Raw genomic sequence first — 19,144 nt, forward strand, 5'->3', positions numbered from 1 at the left:
TGTTGAAAATGTAATAGAAAATCTAAAACATCAACACCCTCTTAAATTAGTCCTGAAGGGCCACATTGCATTTAAATACAGTTTGAACTTCTTCATTTTCAGTACTTTAAAAACACAATCTTATTTTTAAGATAATCTCACACTTTGAAACGACTTTAATTGTACAAGATGGTTTTGTTATATTTATTTACACTTTATATCACCTGTCAAATATCTCATTTAATCGATATTATTTCTAGTTTTTCAGGTGGGCTTTGTTTATGTACAATGATCCTCAATTTTACAATAAAAAAATTGAGCATTGTCAAAAATATTGCTCATTTTTCATGTGAATACTGCCTTCCCCACAAAAAAAAAGAAAAGTACAGCAAACATTCAACAACAGTTCTATCGATGCAATGTATGGACCATAGGTTGTTAGCGTATAGAAAAATGGATACTCATGTTTTTATATCGTTAATGAACAAAATATAAACTAACAATGATTTCACTTCTTGAATGCAGATATTGTTCAAACCATGTGAAATGATTCAAACGGACTTGTCTTCCTTTGTGTTTGTATCGAAATTGTGAATTTCCTTGTTAGATTTGTAGTTGCTAGCTAAATCATGAAATAAAAGCAAGTAAATGCAAATGTATACAAAAAATAATATGACCAAAAATAAAAAACAACAACAACAACAACAACAAAACAAAACAAAACAAATACAAAAACAAATAAAAGTTATCTCGGAGGTGGATCTTGATTTTTAGTAGACTGTTTTGGCGGACTGTACTCGTTAGATGAAGCAAACGAGGCTGCTACGCCTTGCCCAATTGGCTGCCTCTGACCAAGAATAGCTGGATGTAGTCCTTGCTGATTGCTAGGTTGTATTACTGAAACGTTTTTATGATTATAATAATAAGAAAATATACTACATGTATATAGCCATTTTATGGCTATGACTTTGCTCACATTAACAAGAGGCCCAGGGGCCACATCGCTCACCTGAACAACTAGCTGGGTAACAGCAAAAATCAGTTCAGTATTGAAAAGTTTAAAAATATAATAAAAGTGGATTCTAGGGAGGAGGGGGATTTGAACAAGGATTTTGAATTAATATGACACACAATGGCTTTGCTGTTTATTGTTAAGATCCACTTTAATGATGTTTTTAAATTAATGATCAATTTTTGCTTTGTGTAGAATTTTAGTGATTTTCCCCATGTTTTCGTATGGAAAACTCTGATACCCCATTTTGGCCCCACTCTACCCCGGGGGCCATGATTGGAACAAACTTGAATCTACACTACCTGAGGATGCTTTAAAATAACAAGGACCAATCACTACTTTACTGTTCTCAGAAAGAAGAATTTTAAAGATTTTTTCTATTTTATCTTAATTTGATCGTCCAAAACGGCCTCTCCCTTGCCCCAGGGGTCATGATTTGAACAAACTTGAATCTTCACTACCAGTGGTTGCTTCCAGATAACTGTGACCAATTGTGGCTTTGCTGTTCTTGGGAAGATTTTTTTTAAAGATTTCCCCTGTATATACCCATGTTAAACTTTGATTTCCCATTGTACCCCTACCTCCGAGGGTCATGATTTGAGCAAACCTGCATCTACACTTTCAGAGGATGCTTCATTATAACTATGATCAATCACGGCTTTGTTGTCTTTTCGAAAAAGATTATTAAAAAAAATTCCTATGTATTCCTTTGTTAAACTTTGATACCCCATTCTCGCCCCACCCTACCCCCAGTGCTAATGATTTGAACAAACTTGAATCTTCACTAGAAGATGATGCTTCTACATGCGTGATATTTTTCCTGTCCCAGTGGTTCTTGAGAAGAAGATTTTTAAAGATTTTTCCTATGTATTCCTATGTTAAACTATGATATAAATTTGTGGTCCCACCCATCACCTGCGGGTCATGATTTCAAGAAACTTGAATATATAACCAAAAGATGTTTCTACATGAGTTTCATCTTTCCTGGCCCACTGGTTCTTGAGAAGAAGATTTTTAAAGATTTTTCCTATATATTCCTATGTTAAACATTGATAAAACATTATTGTGACCCCACCCTACAACTGGGGGTCAAGATCTGAACAAACTTGAATATTCACTGCATGAGGATCCTTTTACATGAGTTTCATTTTTCATGAACCTCTGGTTCTTGAGAAGATTTTTTAATGGCTTGAACAAAATTACATATACACTACCTGCGGATACTTCCACATGAGTTTCATTTTTCCTGGCCATGTGGTTCTTGAGAAGAAGATTTTTTAAAGATGCCATTAATTTATCACTATTTCATTAAAATCTCCCCTTGGAAGAGGGCTTGGCCCTTCATTTGAACAAACTTGAGTCCCTTCACACAAGGATACTTTGTGGCATGTTTGATTGAAAATGGCCCAGTGGTTCTTTAAAAGAAGATGAAAATGTGAAAAGTTTCCGACAACAACAACATTAACGACGAAAGACAACGGACAAACCTGATCAGAAAAGCTCACTTGAGCCTTCGGCTCAGATGAGCTAGAAAAATTTTAATGTCATTAAAATCAATATTTAAAGAAGCTTCGCAGAGCTCAGCCTCTTGTAAATAAATTCAGATAAGATTATTATACTTGTACATGTACTGCATTCAATGATCTGCTATGAATGTGGGTTTCATTCTTTCCTAAATCATTCTTACCTGATTGGTTTTGAATCATAGTTCCCGTAGTTGTGTTGGGGTTGTAGATAATTACAACCTGGTTTTGAGTGGACTTTCTGCATAGAATATAATACAAAAAGACGATGAATCCAATCAACGTTGCCAATCCAGCGAGGGCCGCCAATTATGATTCCAATGATTGCCCCAGTACTGCGGTAAACATCATTAAAAATTATAGAAAATAGTTCATCTGATTCAAACAACAAACTTCACCAAAAAATTTAAACCATTAACAACAAAATCTGCATTTCTTACCCCAGAGTGTATGAGAGACTAGACAAGTTGTAGCTGTAGGAATAGCATTTGTGGGTACTGGTAAAATAGTCATAGTAACATCCAGCAAATACCGTGGACAAGCCTAGAGGTAAAGGGTTCTTCAGTAAAATTAGTGTCTGTTTTACTAATGATAAGCAAATAAAACAACTGTAATTGTCTTTTAAAAAATCCCAAATGCAAAACTTCAGGCTACTCTTTAAAGCCAAATAATTGGCTAAGACTTGTTTTTACTTTTTTTGAAATTATCAATATCAACTAGAACTTTAGGCTTTCATTTTCAATCTCTAATTTACATTTAAGGACTGGATGAGACTGCAAATTTTAGTTAACTGAATAGTGGCTGGAAAGATAATGAGTGATCTATCTGCCATGCAGTCGCCTTTCAGTGACAAATCAATCATTTTCAGTAAACATTCAGTCGCCATTCATTGAACTTTATATCACCTTTTATGCAACTGATCGTTTTTTTCCTATCTGTAAAGTTTAGGTGTTTGAGAAATTTATTTGGCTTTGTGAAATTTACTAGTATTTACATATTTGTTTTCAAACTTATTAAATATATAGTAACTCACTGTAAATTGGCAAATATTCACGATGGCTTCAATTTCACTTTGTTCGCAATCTATCATTTTTCCGCGAAATTAAACCCATCGTGAATGCTATCATTAGATTATAAAGATGTTAAATGCTTTAAATTAATTTCTTGCAGCGTGAAATTAGAACAATCGCGATTGGTACATTTTGAGAAATCGTGAAATTTAAACACCGTGGAATTAGAACGACTTACACTATCCGTTTTATTTAAATCACTAACACATGTACTACAGGTATCATAAACGATTGTTGTTTAGATTTGAAATTCCATGAAAATGTTCTTACCTAGAATCTGAGAGAAGAAAGCGAAGAGAAAAGTAAATAGTCTCAACTCCATCGATAGAAAAACAAACTTTTAAAAAGTTAAAATTTCTCATGACAATTCACTTCCGTGTTTTTTTTTTTTTAAAAAGTTTAAGTATTGATTAATAGATAACTCAAGAGAGAGGGCTATCGTTAAATCTTCTCTTCGTGAACTGACTCTGTTGTATGGGTTAAGTACTGTTTTTGCGATAAATCATTTTTTTTTCATATATTTTAAAACGTTTTGGAAGCCATTCCGCTACCCATGTAGTAACATTTATATATATACCTTTGCATCTCACAGGAGCTGAAAAATAAGTAATGTTGTAAAAAAAATACTTAAGTTACATTCTTGAAGTACAATGTGCTTTTTAAAAAGTATACCAGCTTGAAAAGCAAGGGGTATATAGTGATCGGGATGTCCGTTTAGCTGCCTGTGCATCCGTCTAGCTTTCTGAACGTCCGTATGGTACGCTTATGGGTACCCATCTCTTATCCGTTACCCTCTCTTAGACCACTGATTGAATTTTATTTAAACTTTCACAAAATCTTTGTTGTACATTGTCTTTGTGCATCTCATATTTTATATTTTGATCGAAAACATATTTTGGGTTTTCTATAGGAAAACATGAACTTTGCCACTATGACCATATGGGAATACCATTTAGTGAGCTAATTGTTCACAGTACCTCTAGTCTCATTTGTAATAAGAGTTCTTCCTTGTTTACAGTCGCCCGCGTGGCGCAGTGGTTGGTGCTCTAGAGTCTCAAAGTAAGGAGTAAATCCTTACGTCGTGGGTTACATTCCCACTGCGGGACGCGGATACCGGTCCTTCGGATGAGATCGTTTAAACCAATGTCCCGTGTCGCAGTAGGTGCTGTTACGTAAAAGATCCTTCCCTGCTAAATGGCTCGAGTGCCAAGTATAGGATAAAATTGGTAGCTCTCCACAGGCAAAAGGTGGCGTTTCAATATGAGTGAAAATTTTTCGAGAGGGACGTTAAACAATCAATCAATTAATCATTGTTATCCAAAACATTAAGGTGTAATATTCCCTCTGATAAGATATAACTTTCTAAAGAATTTCGCATAGTAAGGATTCCTGGCATACTACTCAGAATAAATTTCAGCTGCCTTTTATAATTCCATTGTTTATTGGAAATCTCATTCATGAGTTAGTTCCGCTCATAAAATTAATGAACACCGCCCACTGGGACCGCTGTGACTGCTGGGACCGCTCTGGGACTGCTGTGGGACTGCTCTGGAACCGCTGTGGGACTGCACTGGGACCGCTGTGGGACTGCCTTAGCAGTCCCAGAAAGCAGTCCCCGGGACTGCTCTGGGATTGCATTGTGTCAGGTTGGGTCTGGTCGGTACTGTATATGTTGTTTCACGTTGCTCTTGAGAATTTTCACTCACACGCCAACATGCCGGTTAAGAGCTAAATTTGTTGTACTATGCTCGGCACTTAGATCCATTGAGCAGTGAGAGATCTTTTTCGTGTCAGCACTACTGCGACACGGGATCTCGGTTTGAATGGTCTCATCTGAAGGACCGGTCTCCACGTCCAACAGCGTGATTCGAACACTGATAGAAAGAAACCTCATAAACATCTGTCTTGTTTTTGAAATTAAAAATATTACTCAACTTTTCTTACCTAGAAACTGAGCCAAGGAAAGGATTAATATTTCCAGTTCATCCTTAGAATTAAGGAAGTCTTGTCGTTGGTTTATACAGAAAATCCTTCTTGACGTTTCCACATTCTTACTTTTTATAGTGTGACTTTAGATTTAGAGATATCTTGGCTTCCCACAAATGAGCACAGCTCTTCTGCAAAACCCCCATTTTTCTAAGACAGAGCATACTGTATTTCACCGAATCATACGTGAATCCCCCTCCAGTTGTCTTTTTAAAAAATTGTGATACAGACGTAAACTGAATCAACTCAAGATATACGACACTAATTTGTTCTTTGTATCTCTTTTGCTTTTAATGTTTCTTCAGAACAGTATTAATCATAAAGTGTGGATATATATACATTAAGACTTAATCCATGATCTCAAGCAGTCTGAATTTATGTTTATTTAGATATTACATGTACATTGTATTCCCTCATATATCAATAGATAATATGAAATTATGTTAGAATAATTAAAGGTAATACATGTATACTAAGTTATTCTAGAGAAAAACATTTTAGAGAGGTTGGACGTTGAAGTTTTATTTCTAGGTGTAAAGGGTTATTTACAAATTAAGTCATGTATCTCAGAGAAGATCATTGGTTATACGAGGAATGTCCAAAAAGTTCATGGACAATGACGCTTTTGTCAAAATGAATGGTTCTATATGCATCTATAGTATATCAAAATATTTCTTATGAAAAATCAAATCAAAATGGTTTAATCTATATTTAGGAAACTTAATATTTTTGTAAAAATCAGGTTCTTTAAAGATCGAAGATTCTGCGCACGGACCAGTCTGATGTTAAGTTAATTTCATTATAACGTAAGACATTTGGATTTTGACTCAACACATGTTCATGGACACACACTTCACTTCTTTTTAAGGCTCAACGCATTTCCAAGTGCTAGCAGTAATCTTTAAGTATAGATTAAAATTGATCTAATTTTTAAAATCCAAAACAATGCACAAAAATTTATCGAAATTTAAATCTAAATAAACAGTTTGTATACACAAACTGCACAGTCCAGTCCAACGCTGCGCTAGATTGATAACAAAGTCATGAATAGAAATCTCTGTTTTCAGTAAGTTACATGTGTTTTTAAATTCTTGTAGTGTCTTTGAATTTGTACATACCGTTGAAAAATCGTATATACCAATCTGAAATTGATACACTAAATATATTTCAATAAATTGAGTTGTTTTAACAAATATATTTTGTCTCTTACGTTGTTTCAACCGTATAAAAACTAATTTTTTGATCGGACGCTGCCCCGTGCGGACGGCCGACGTCGCTTTTTTTTTGTCGAGTTTTGACACATATTTGTTAGGATTTTTCTTTAGTATTTGTACTGTCTATATTAGTAAGCGATACTTAAGATATCATAAATAATTATAGCCTCTTTATTTGTGTTACACAAAATCTTTATTAATTTTTGACTTGTCTTATACAGAAAATAGTCATTTTAATCCGAACACCATATATCAGAGTTTGTCATTTTAATCTTGGTCCGTGCGCACTATCCGCGACCTTTAAAGACCCCGATTTTTACAAAACTATTACGTCCCATCAATAAAAATTAAATCATTCTGTTTTTTATTTCATAAAAATATTTTGATATACAAAATATTTATATAGAACCATTTATTTTCAAAAAAACGTCATTGTCCTCGAACTTTTTGGACAACTCTCGAACTTGTGAATTTTCAAATTGTTATTTAGGGCGGCAATATGCGCTCATATACTTATGATGCACAGTTTACCTCTGTGCTAAAATATCTAACTTTTGAAAGAGGCTAGATCTTTCCTGAATGTGGTTATTAAAAATTGATTTAATAAAAACATTGAATCTTGCAAAATACTACCTTGGCTACCCTAACATTTTTGATCCAATACAAACCCTAAGCCTTTACAGTACAAGTATTATCAAAATTGAGATTATTTACCTCACATGATTTTTTTAATCTTAACACACACACAGATTGCGTCATCAACAGAATTTAAAAGCACATAAAAATTAAACATTTTGAAAGATTAATTAACAAGGTTTCAAGCGAAAAATAATCCCAACTTTTGGCAGCACTGAAGGCCAAAGGTTTGTAAGTAGAGTAGCGGGTAAGATTCCCACAGCTGGTCAACAATCAAAAAAACTAGTTGTATAAGCTTCTATAGTATTTATTGCAGAATAATCATTGTGTGAAATCTTAAATAACAAATGGATAAATTGTGAACAAAATGTTTATACAGCCGGGGTGATTTTTAAGATAACCAGTTCTAATTGTCAAGGAGACCGTTACAGATGTTTCCAAACATCCCCTATTTCCTCATGGAATAAAATAGTAAAATTCTCTGTAAGTTTCCTTGAATAAGGAAGATTCATCGTATCACAGACGTACTGTAAGAGCTGGATTTTCCAAAATATTCCAAATACCAATTCACAAAAGGATGTTAGTGTTATAGGTAGAGAGTATATCAGAATTATGTACATGTAAGTCCATCTTATACAAAAATGTTCATGTATCGATAAGTTATTTTAAATGTCAGATATAACTCGTTTACAAAAACCATCTGGTCCAAGAAATTCAACAATTCAAAATAGGAGCAGAGCAAATACGAACCTCTTAAACATCAGAGGTTGGATCAGGTGCCATGGAGGTGTGAATTTCCCCTCCTGACCGGTCACACAGTTTCACTTATCATAGATATTTAAAGATATATTGAAAGTAAGTGGTCATTAAGTAACAGCAGTCTGTGTTTACAGACTATAATTATAGACCCATTTCAAAAGTATGAAGCCTTAATTGTTGAAAATGTAATAGAAAATCTAAAACATCAATACCCTCTGAAATTAGTCCTGAAGGGCCACACTGCATTAAAACACAGTTTGAACTACTTCATTTCAGCAGTATAAAAATAAAATCTTATTTTTGAAATAATATGACATTTTGAAAGGACTTTAATTGTACAAAATAGTTTTGTTATATTCATTTACACTTTATTTCACCTGTCGAATATCTCATTTAATTGATATTATTTCTCGTTTTTTCAGGCGGGCTTTGTTAATGAACAATGATCCTCAATTTTACCAAAAAAAAGAGCATTGGCAAATGAATTGCTCATTTTTCACGTGAACACCGCCTTCCCCACAAAACATGAAAAGTACAGCAAACATTCTACAACAGTTTTATTGATGCAATATATGGACCGTAGGTTGTTTGCTATATAAAAAAATGGAATCTCATTTAATATCGTAACTGATCAAAATATAAAAATACAATGATTTCACTTATTGAATGCAGATATTGTTCAAACCATGTGCATGTGAAATGATTCAAACGGCCTTGTCTTCCTTTGTGTTTGTATAGAATTTGTGAATTTCCTTGTTACATTTGAAGTTGCTAGCTAAATCATAAAATAAAAGCAAGAAAATACAAACGTACACAAAAATAATATGATAAGAAAACCAAAGCAACAAAACAAAAAAAAAGTTTTCTCGGTGGGGGATCTTGATTTTCAGTAGACTATTTTGGTGGAGTGTATTCGTTAGGTGAAGCAAAAGAGGCTGCTACGCCTTGCCCAGTAGGCTGCATCTGACCAAAATTAGCTGGGTATAGTCCTTGTTGATTGCTAGGTTGCATTACTGAAACGTTTTTATGATGATAATTAGAAGGAAATATACAATGTTGCCATTTTATGGCTATGACTTTGTGATGATCAGATTAACAAGAGTTCAGGGGGACACGACGCTCACCTGAGCAGCTGGCTGGGTAAAAGCAAATATCAGTTCAGTATTGAAAAGTTAAATTTATTATGAAAGTGGGTTCGAAGGAGGAGGGAGGGAGTTTAAACGATGCTTTTGAATTAATATGAAATATAATGGCTCAGCTGTTTATTGTTATGATCCACTTTAATTATGTTTTTAAATTGATGATCAATCTTTGCTTTGTGAAGAATTTAAATGATTTTTCCCAATACATGTAAAACTCTGATACTCCATTTCGGCCTCACTCTACCCCAGGGGATCATGATTTGAAAAAAAGAAATAAATCTACACTACTCGAGGATGCTACCATATAACTAGGACTAATCAAAACTTTGCTGTTCTCAAAAAGAAGATTTTTGAAGTTTTTTTTCTATGTAGTCCTACTTTGATTATCCATAATGGCCCACCCTTGCCCCAGGGGTCATAATTTGAAAAAAAACTTGAATCTTTTCTACCAGAGGGTGCTTCCATATAACTATGACCAATTAATCACCACTTTGTTGTCTTTGAGAAAAAGATAAAGATTTTTCTTATGTATTCCTATGTTAATCTTTGATCCCCCAATTGTGGCCCCACTATACCCTCAGGGGTAATGATTTGAATAAACTTGAATCTTCACTACCAGGAGATGCTTCTACATGAGTTTATTTTTCTTGCCCCAGTGGTTCTTGAGAAGATTTTTAAAGATTTTCCCTATGTTTTCCTGTGTTTAAATTTGATCCCCCATTGTTGGCCCACCCGGGGGTCATGATTTAAACAATTTTAAATCTTCACTAGATAAGAATGCTTCTACATGAGTTAAGTTTTTTTTAAAGATACCATTAATTTATCACTAATTCATATCATCACCCCTTGGAAGAGGGCCTGGCCATTCGTTTGAAAAAGAAAAACTTGAATCCCCTTCATCTAAGAATACTTTGTGACAAGTTTGGTTGAAATTGGCCCAGTGGTTCTTTAGAAGAAGATGAGAATATGAAAAGTTTCCGACAACGACAACAACGACGAAATACAACAGACAAACTTGATCAAAAAAGCTCACTTGAGCCTTCGCCTTAGGTGAGCTAGAAAAAAAAACATCATTTCGTTAACAACCAATATATAAAAGAGCTTTCAGAACTCATATTGTTTTTTAAAATAATTTCATATAAAATAATTATACTTGTTCTACATATAACGATCTGCTATGAACAGGGTTTCATTCTTTCCTAAATTATTCTTACCTGATTGGTTTTGTATTATAGTTCCTGTAGTTGTATTTGGGTTGTAGATAACTACACCCTGGTTTTGAGTAGGCTTTCTGCATAGAATATAATACAAGAAGACGATGAATCCAATCAACGTCACCAATCCAGGAGGGCGCCAATAATGATTCCTATGATTGCCCCAGTACTGCGGTAAACATCATTTAGAAGGATAGAAAATAGTTCATTGATAAGATCTAAGTCACAAACAAAATTTCACCAAAAACAATTACAATATTAACAACAAAATCAGCAATGTTTACCCCAAAGTATATGAGAACAGGTTGTAGCTATAGAAATAGCATTTGTCGAATCTAGTAAAATTGTCATGGTAACATCCAGCAAACACCTTGGGCAAGCCTAGAGGAAAAAGGGGTTTCGGTAATTTGGTGTATGTTTTACTAATGATAAATGAATAAAACAACACTTATTGTCTAAAAACAATTCCGAAATGCAACACTTCAGACTACTTTTATAAGCTAAATAACTGGCTAAGACTTTTTTCCACCTTTTGAAAATTATCAATATAATCTAAAAGTTTATGCTTTCATTTTTAATCACTAAATTAAGTAAAATAATTACATTTTAGGACATAACAAAACTGCAGATTTTAGTTTACTAAATGATGACTGAAAAGATAATGAGTGATCTGTCTTGTCATTTAGTAGTCTTTCAGTGAATAACCAGTCATTTTCAGCAAACATTCAGTAGCGTTTCAGTGAACTTTATATCACCTTTTATGTTAATTAGTAACTGATCGACAGAGTTTTTTCCTATATTTTGTATAGCTTTGTGAAATTTACTAGTATTTACATATTTGACGGAAGGCTCCTTACGTTTTCAAACTTATTAGAAACATGATTGCTTATCCGTTTTATTAAAATCACTTTCACATGTACTACAGATATCATAAGCGTTTTTGTTTAGCTCCGAATTCCATTAAAATGTTCTTACCTAGAATCTGAGCGAAGAAAAAAGTGAATAGTTTCATCTCCACCGATTTAGGATAACAAACTATTAACGTCGATTTTCAGTTATAATTCCTCATGACAATTCACTTCCATGTTTTTTTTTTAAGTTTAAGTATACTATTAGATTAATAGATAACTCAATAGAGAGGGCTATATCGTTAAATCTTACTAGTCGTAAATTGACTCTGTTGTTCCGGAAAAGTACTCTACTTACAATAAATCATTTCTTTCACTGGAAAATAACAAATTTTAGCCTGAGTTTAATTTTCGTTTTTTTTTTTTTTTTTGGGGGGGGGGGGGGGGGAGAAGAGACCATCGAACTCATGTACATACATAACTACTCAACAATTCTACATCCCCGAAATCAAATCCACAAGAACAAAAAGTTTTACTCAAACCATGAAAATTTAACACCACGAAAATATGTGATTTTTCACTATTTCTCTTTCCTATATTTTTAAACGTTTTGAAGACATTCCGCTACCTGTGTAGTAACATTTATGGATACCTTTGCATACCAAAGGGAGGTGAAAGTTAAGAAATGTTATCTATGTTACGTCCTTGATAGCTAAACTATGCTTTTCAAAATTATTACAAGCCATTTATTTAATTATACCCCTGCTTTTCAAGCAGGTACATGTATATAGTGGGGTATATAGTGATCGGGATGTCCGTGTTACTAGCTGTACGTCCGTCTGACTAGCTTTACATCCGTCCGTCTGTTGCGCTTTTGGGTACCAATATCTTATCCGCAACCCCTTTAGACCACTGTTTGAAATCTAATTTAAATTTCACAAAATCTTTGTTACTGCTTATTTCACATATATACATGTACATCAAGGTTCTACAAGTCATAATCTTACGTTTCAAATTGAATGAAAAACTATCAACATAAAGTGTAACGTACAAGGAAATTGTGATTCAACTTTTTTAAAATAAAACTTGCATATCCTAAACTTAATCTTGAATGTTTTCCTCCTCTAAGCCCGGAAAGAAATGGCAAAAAAAATGATGAAAAGATATTGATATTATGCAATGCAGAAGAAAAGAAACAAGAACGGAAGAAAAAATGCATTAATGTTTAAATTCATCCACATCATCTTACCAAGATGCAAGACAAAACAAATGAACAAATAAAAAAAAACTTTACCTAAAAATAAAGACAAGAAATATGTCTGACCGTGGTAAAAAAAATCCAAAAGTCTTAAATCCTAATCAATTGGTAACAAGTTGAAGGCGTGTTGATATGTGGAGCATGCATGCATAAGTATATCATCTGAAAAAAGGATAATTTCGATTTTTTATTACTTATTAGATTATTAATATGGCATACATTACCTTACATTACAGAAAAATTAAATAACAAAAGGTTCAAAAAATAATTTCAAAGGCAATTTCGATTTCCTGTCAGGTCATAATGTGCCCTAAATGGCGTGTTTCATATTCATTCAGCAGCTTTCTATTGTCTCTCAAGTTCCATACATTTCTAAAATGTGAAGTTAATCGAAAAATCTGTTTCTTAAAAAGATTGTTCTTATCTAAGATAGTACATATTTAAAGAAATAGTTCAATTGCATTTGAACATTTCTGTTTACATAGTTGGTGTATAAAAACTCATATAGAGATCTCTTACATATAACATCCACATGAAAGATAAATTTACCATTTGATTTTGTCAGTAGAAGTTAGAATGTAAAATAAAAAAAAGTTTTTCATGCGAGTTCTATTTTATGTTCCTGACCGAGTGTCCTTTTCCGTAGGCCACGGGGAGAATACTATATGAGAAAACTAGGTTTGTCCTTTCAACATTTACAATGTCGATTATCATAGTCTTTCACATCCACTGTGTAGAAACGTAAATGTGACGGATCTTTTAACAATTATACATACTAAAAGAACCTTCCTCGAATAAAGAAAAATGATCGAACTCAAGAAATCTTTTAACAATATATTCAAATTCTGTGAAGAGGTCATAAAAACGGACCCCTTGAATTTCCAGGCAACAAAGATCAAGTAACACCTACCGACTGGTCCCACCAGCTATTAGCCGAGTGCACTGATCAGATAGCCGAAGAATCACATAGTCAAATTCAAAAGATAAAAAAACCAAGGCCCAACTCTCAAGTCCCATATATTTCTAAATTGTAAAGTTAACCGAAAAATCTGTTTTAAAAAAAATTCAGCAAAATAAGACCCGATGAAATGTTATATTTGCTACAAGTTCATAATAACGACCAAAATTATTTTACAAAATCCTGACTCTTAACGCTATTTCATTTTTTTGTGACATCAACTTATCTATCACAAGCCTACGCTGGTTTAGAAACTAATTGTTCTTGGGCCTGCTCTTTAATATCAATAAGTTCGGAGACGTACACACCATATGAAGGTGAGAAAGAAATATTGCTTAAAGAAAATAAAATGAAAGTTGGCTTTGGAAAAGTGGAGAGAACTCATCTCCTGTTGATCGACTGGTTGCATCTGTACTGATCATATAGACGCATAATCCCATAGCCGAATTCAGTAAATAAAAAATAAGGCCTTTAATTTTGTGAAAACTTGGACAAGTCATTACTGGTGTCGTTACTATAGGAAATTCTGATGACCTTAATTTACTTAATATCTTAAAAGCGCTGAAATTAAGGAACCTCGATCTTCGAACGATAGTCATATTTTCATAAATGTCAAGAATTCTATGGAAAATTACTCCAGGCGATAGACTAAATATGAAAAAGTAGACTTGACTCTTTTGACAAATTGGTTTATCAAAAATTGTTTAATGAAACATATGAAGATAACCGTACTCAAGATCAAAAGTCCATAAAGCATTCAAAACAGGAGCAGAGCAAACAAGGACCTCCAAAACATCAGAGGTTGGGTCAGGAGCCAGTGATCATGTGCATCCCTTGCCTACTGTTCACACCAGCTGTGTACTCCTTGTCACTATCGGAAAATAACGGAAACATCCGTCGTCAATTTAGTATATAAATAATGGACTAACAATTATTATTGACTATACAAGTAACAGCTTTTTAAATAGCTTGCCTGACTTAATCAATCAATTTATCTGCATGAAGAGTGATAAACCTCTTGAGCATTATTACTTTTGTGTGTTTAAAACATATTCTAACTTTATATTTTGAGAACCTTGTGTAATTGAAATCTTGATTTTATCTAACTTGTTGAAGAATCATCTCTACACTGCATACTAAAGAGTGTTATTGCGGGGGGGGGGGGATGGGGGTGTCTGCAAGTAGAGTGATCTGCCTTTGGATCTAAATTGATGTCAAGCTACATTGTAACACCTATTATAAAATCTGTTATCAAATCATGCATTGTAAACATTTTAAAAGATGGATATAATTAAATACACATTTTGTTGGAGTGTATTTTCTTCTCTGACGTAAACAGTAGAATGAGTGTTCATTTTTTTTTTAAAACGGGGGCGGGGGGGGGGGGGGTGTATTGACACTATCATATATTGAGAATGAAATAAGTAAATTCAATATTTAGGCCTTTGTGGAAAGAAAAATTCTTCACTGCTTTCTTATTTGCTGTGTGCATCTGAACAGAGACATATAATAGATCATGCATCCGGAGACGATGAGTTGAACTGTGTTGTTTATTTTTTTGGACTAGTCCATTTATTTCATTCTTTTTTCTGGAAACTGTTTCTTTTAAAATGCAGGTAAAGAATTCCAATGTAAATCAGCTTGCACAAAATCTAGCTCTCTAGATATGATCACACACTTTCGGATCTTGGAAATATCAATCCTTATACAGCCTGACGCCGTGACGTCAGGCAATAAATGTTTGACAGCATTTGACTCAATGATAATTTGTATTTGCTGACAAGGTTATTGTATCGACCATAGAACCTACGAAATTATGACTTTAAACGAGACAGCTGATATTCTTGTTTTATCAACCCGTTTGTCAATACATGTAATTTACCTGCCTTAGAATTTTTTTTCATACGTAATGCATACTCTTGCGTAAGAAGGTACATTGCTGCATACGTAAGGGAAGCTGAAGATTGTCAAGTTAAAGTCATCACTTTTATCATAGAGCTTGGTTGTTAGATAATAACCATTAACGTTTTTTCAAGTAAAATATCAAAAATATGAAACAGATATGTTTGACTCTGTCGTATCTTTTATCTCAATCTAACCGGGGTATGTATATGATGCATTAGTATATAGCGTGTAAAACGTTGCTGTATTCGATGATCTTGTGATGTATATGCAATATTTTGTGATGTATGTTAAAAATCCTGTGATGTATATACAAAATTTTGTGATGTATGTTCAAAATCTTGTGATGCATATGCCAATCTTGTAATGCATATTCAATATCCTGTATTTACCTGATTACCTTTACAAAACACATAATTTCTTAAATTGATTTAATTGTTACAGCTTTTCAAATTACACCCGTTTTCAAAGTCGTTGACCCTTTTTTCTGTTTTGTTTGCATTCAATAAAAACATGACTTTTTAACACACTATGCTTATTGTGTCAAGTAAATCATGATAGTTTGAGTTATCTCAGTCTCTTTATATTTCCGGTAAAATGCAGCTGGCATCTTGGTGCTCATCAATAACATGATACTTAGCAAATTGTGTTTCAATAAAAAAAAAAAAACAGGAATCGAAGAAGGGCAATGATATATTAAGGTAATTCAATGAACAAACAAATCATAATTTAATGAATCGACATTCTATATCGCGGGAATAATTTCATTTTTTGATTTTGACATCGTGTTTTCCAGATGCATTAGGCCCATTCGTATGCAAACGCATTCAAAATGCTAAAAACATTGATCAGGTATTTCACCTCCGGTGATTTTAATTTTTACGAACCTTATTTCACCTTATTTCAGCTAAAATTCGTAAAATTTTATGGCAGTAAAAAAAACGTTATACAGTAATTACGGCATTTTTAATACTAGTATTCCGTTTTGTGGTTTAAGATTGGGTTTGTGATGTGCTTGCGCTAAATTAATGACCCAAACGAGACTGTCTCTAGTTAAAAATTTTTGATTTTAAACTTGCTGGGTAGCTTTATATTTACAAACTCGATAGAATGTTTTATCGTTAAAATGATTTATGGCTTGGGACCTGTTTAACGATAGAATGCGTTCTGTTTATCTGCATTGAAGCAATGTAGGAAAGGAATATAACGGGAGATAACTTTTAACTCAGTGCTAGTTCCGAATGACAACATAGTTTGTAAATATGAATCGAGAAAAAGATTGATTGTTGTTTAAGGTCCCACTCGAGAATTTTTCATTCATCTGGATATGTCAAAGTTTGCCGACGAAGGACTTCAAATTTAGACCTAATATACTCGGCACTTAAGGCCATTGAGCAGTGATTGTTCTTCATCGTGCCAACGCCTACAGTGACACGGGACCTACATTTTCAAGTTAATATCTGAAAGACGTGTGACTTTCACTTCTAGTGCCGAGCGTTTGGCGAAGGAACAGTCACTACCTATGTTTACGTCTAAGGTTTGACGCGGCGACGCGAACGAGAATCGAAACCGGGTCTCCCGATCACGAAGCTAACGCTCTAGCACTAGGCTTGAGAGAAAAAAAAAACAAGTTCGATTTTTTTTATTTTAACCATGCATGTAAAATGACCTGTACGGATTAATTTCAAAGCATACATGTATGTCTAATGGCATTTAAACACTTTTACAAATATTTCATTCATATACAACAAGGATATGGAGATAACGAACAGTATTTAATATCAAAGTCCATAAAACAAGTTTTTACCGAAATATTCACATTTTGAGGGCACTTTTTCGTGCAGGATATTATGAAATGACATCCAAAAGAGAATACGGGATCCCGGTGGGGAACATGTATTGCTAATACAATACTCTCAGAATGCTTGTTTAAAAATGTAATTTCTTCATTGTACATCTTACATGAATATTTCGCAATGCAAAGGCTGCAAAAACGGAAAGCATTGTCCTTTATTATTATGCTTTCATTGTCAAATGCAAAATGGTTTATACATAAGACATCACAAAAGTTACTGAAATTATGAAGGATATTAATGGAGATTAATTATGTCGACTTTAAATGATAATCAAACATATAGAGACATTCAATAGCATAAAAATAATTTGGCAAGAGGAACAATTGACATTAGGTCTTTTTCCAAGGTCTGGCTCTTAATTTCATTGAATATACAGTCGAATGACATATCTTTAAGTTCGTAACTTAGCAACATTGAAATAAATTGAACAGAAAAAAACGCACAAGATGATAATATACTATGTATTCTATTTAATTTGTATTGAACCAGAAAAGGGGATACCCTGCTTTGTATGTAGAAGGGTTGTTCAAAACGTTCGTGGAATTCTGTCATATCTTATTTATTTGACGTCATATGCTATCCAAATTTGGTAGAAATATTTTAACAATAAATCCAAATGATTTCTATTAATCTTTTTTTTAATATCACGATTTGTTTAAAACTTATCTATGTTTGAAACATGCAAAGATCGGCTGGCGGAGCAGGTAAAAATTTAGTAACAAAAGATACACTAAAATAATGTCTGTAGTCATATTCTCTGTAAAATGGAGCAAAAAACGGAAAACAACCTAGAAAAAGAATTGTTACGTATTTCAATACGTATTCCAAATTATGGCTTAATATTTTGCTTTGTTGAAAAGAAATCAACGTGAGAAGATAGGTAGTCATCATTGAAAACGACAAAACAATGACGTTTTAGAACGTCACGGAGATGCAGATAACGATGTATTTTTGTGTTTTACTCCGGATAAATCCTGAATAAACTATAAAAATGTTACAGGAATTAAGACAAAATATTAAGAGCAACTTGTGCAAGTGTGTACAAATAGTACAGACAATATTTGAGTGACAGGGACTCTGTATCAGATTAGTATAATCTGTGAAGAAACGGTTTAAAATGTTAGAACGTCAAGGAGAGACATAAGAACTTTAGATTTGCTTATCCTGTGAATGCAGAGTTCAGTAATAAAAGATATTAGTACCTTTACAAAGGAAATTATACAACGAGAGCAAATCAATGTTAAGTATTAGAAAAAGGATTTAATGAGTAGGCATTGGATTATACTGTAAGGAATGTATAGACATAGTATTTTTTAGAAATTCTTTACGCTTTGTTTTGGTGTTATATTGTCGTTAAATGTGCTCCATGGGTACAAAACATGTTGATTTTAAAATTAATTAAATCGATTTCTGTTAAATCGAATTAAATAAAACTTCATACATCAACAAAAGAGGTATTTTTACATATTATGTGCTTGTTTTAAATATTTAGTTGGAAATATAACGCAGATTGACATCGTACACGAACTTTTCGAATAACCCTCATATACGAGGGTTGATCAAAAAGTTCGCGAACTATTTCTATATCTACAAAACCATAATTCAGATCAGAATGAAATTTGGCCTACATAGAGTCATACACATGTTCTATAAACAGTATATGTAATGGAATTTTTTAATTCGTGATTGTGACGTCTCATTGTGAAAATGACGTCATAGAGTAGATCACTTGTGACAAAAAATGGTTGACTCAGTCGTATTCAAGAAACGAACAGCTGTAAAGTTAA

At 33.3% G+C, this 19,144-nt stretch overlaps 1 protein-coding gene across 1 annotated transcript; it reads right to left on the reverse strand.

The window, feature by feature from the left end:
- Positions 1–730: 730 nt before the first annotated feature.
- Positions 731–11,615, reverse strand: LOC134239762 (uncharacterized). The gene is made up of 4 exons (XM_062721914.1): positions 11,511–11,615; positions 10,820–10,916; positions 2,679–2,849; positions 731–876 (listed from the first exon to the last, which is right to left on the reverse strand). Exons 1-4 carry the CDS (start codon positions 11,545–11,547, stop codon positions 864–866), a joined length of 318 nt encoding a protein of 105 aa, XP_062577898.1. The 5' UTR covers positions 11,548–11,615; the 3' UTR covers positions 731–863.
- Between the last annotated feature and the right edge of the window lie 7,529 nt (positions 11,616–19,144).

The sequence above is a fragment of the Saccostrea cucullata genome, unplaced genomic scaffold (assembly GCF_032062105.1).
Source record: "Saccostrea cucullata isolate Sc308-1 unplaced genomic scaffold, CSIRO_AGI_Scuc_v1 ctg5609, whole genome shotgun sequence".
In the NCBI taxonomy this organism is placed as follows: Eukaryota; Metazoa; Mollusca; class Bivalvia; order Ostreida; family Ostreidae; genus Saccostrea; species Saccostrea cuccullata.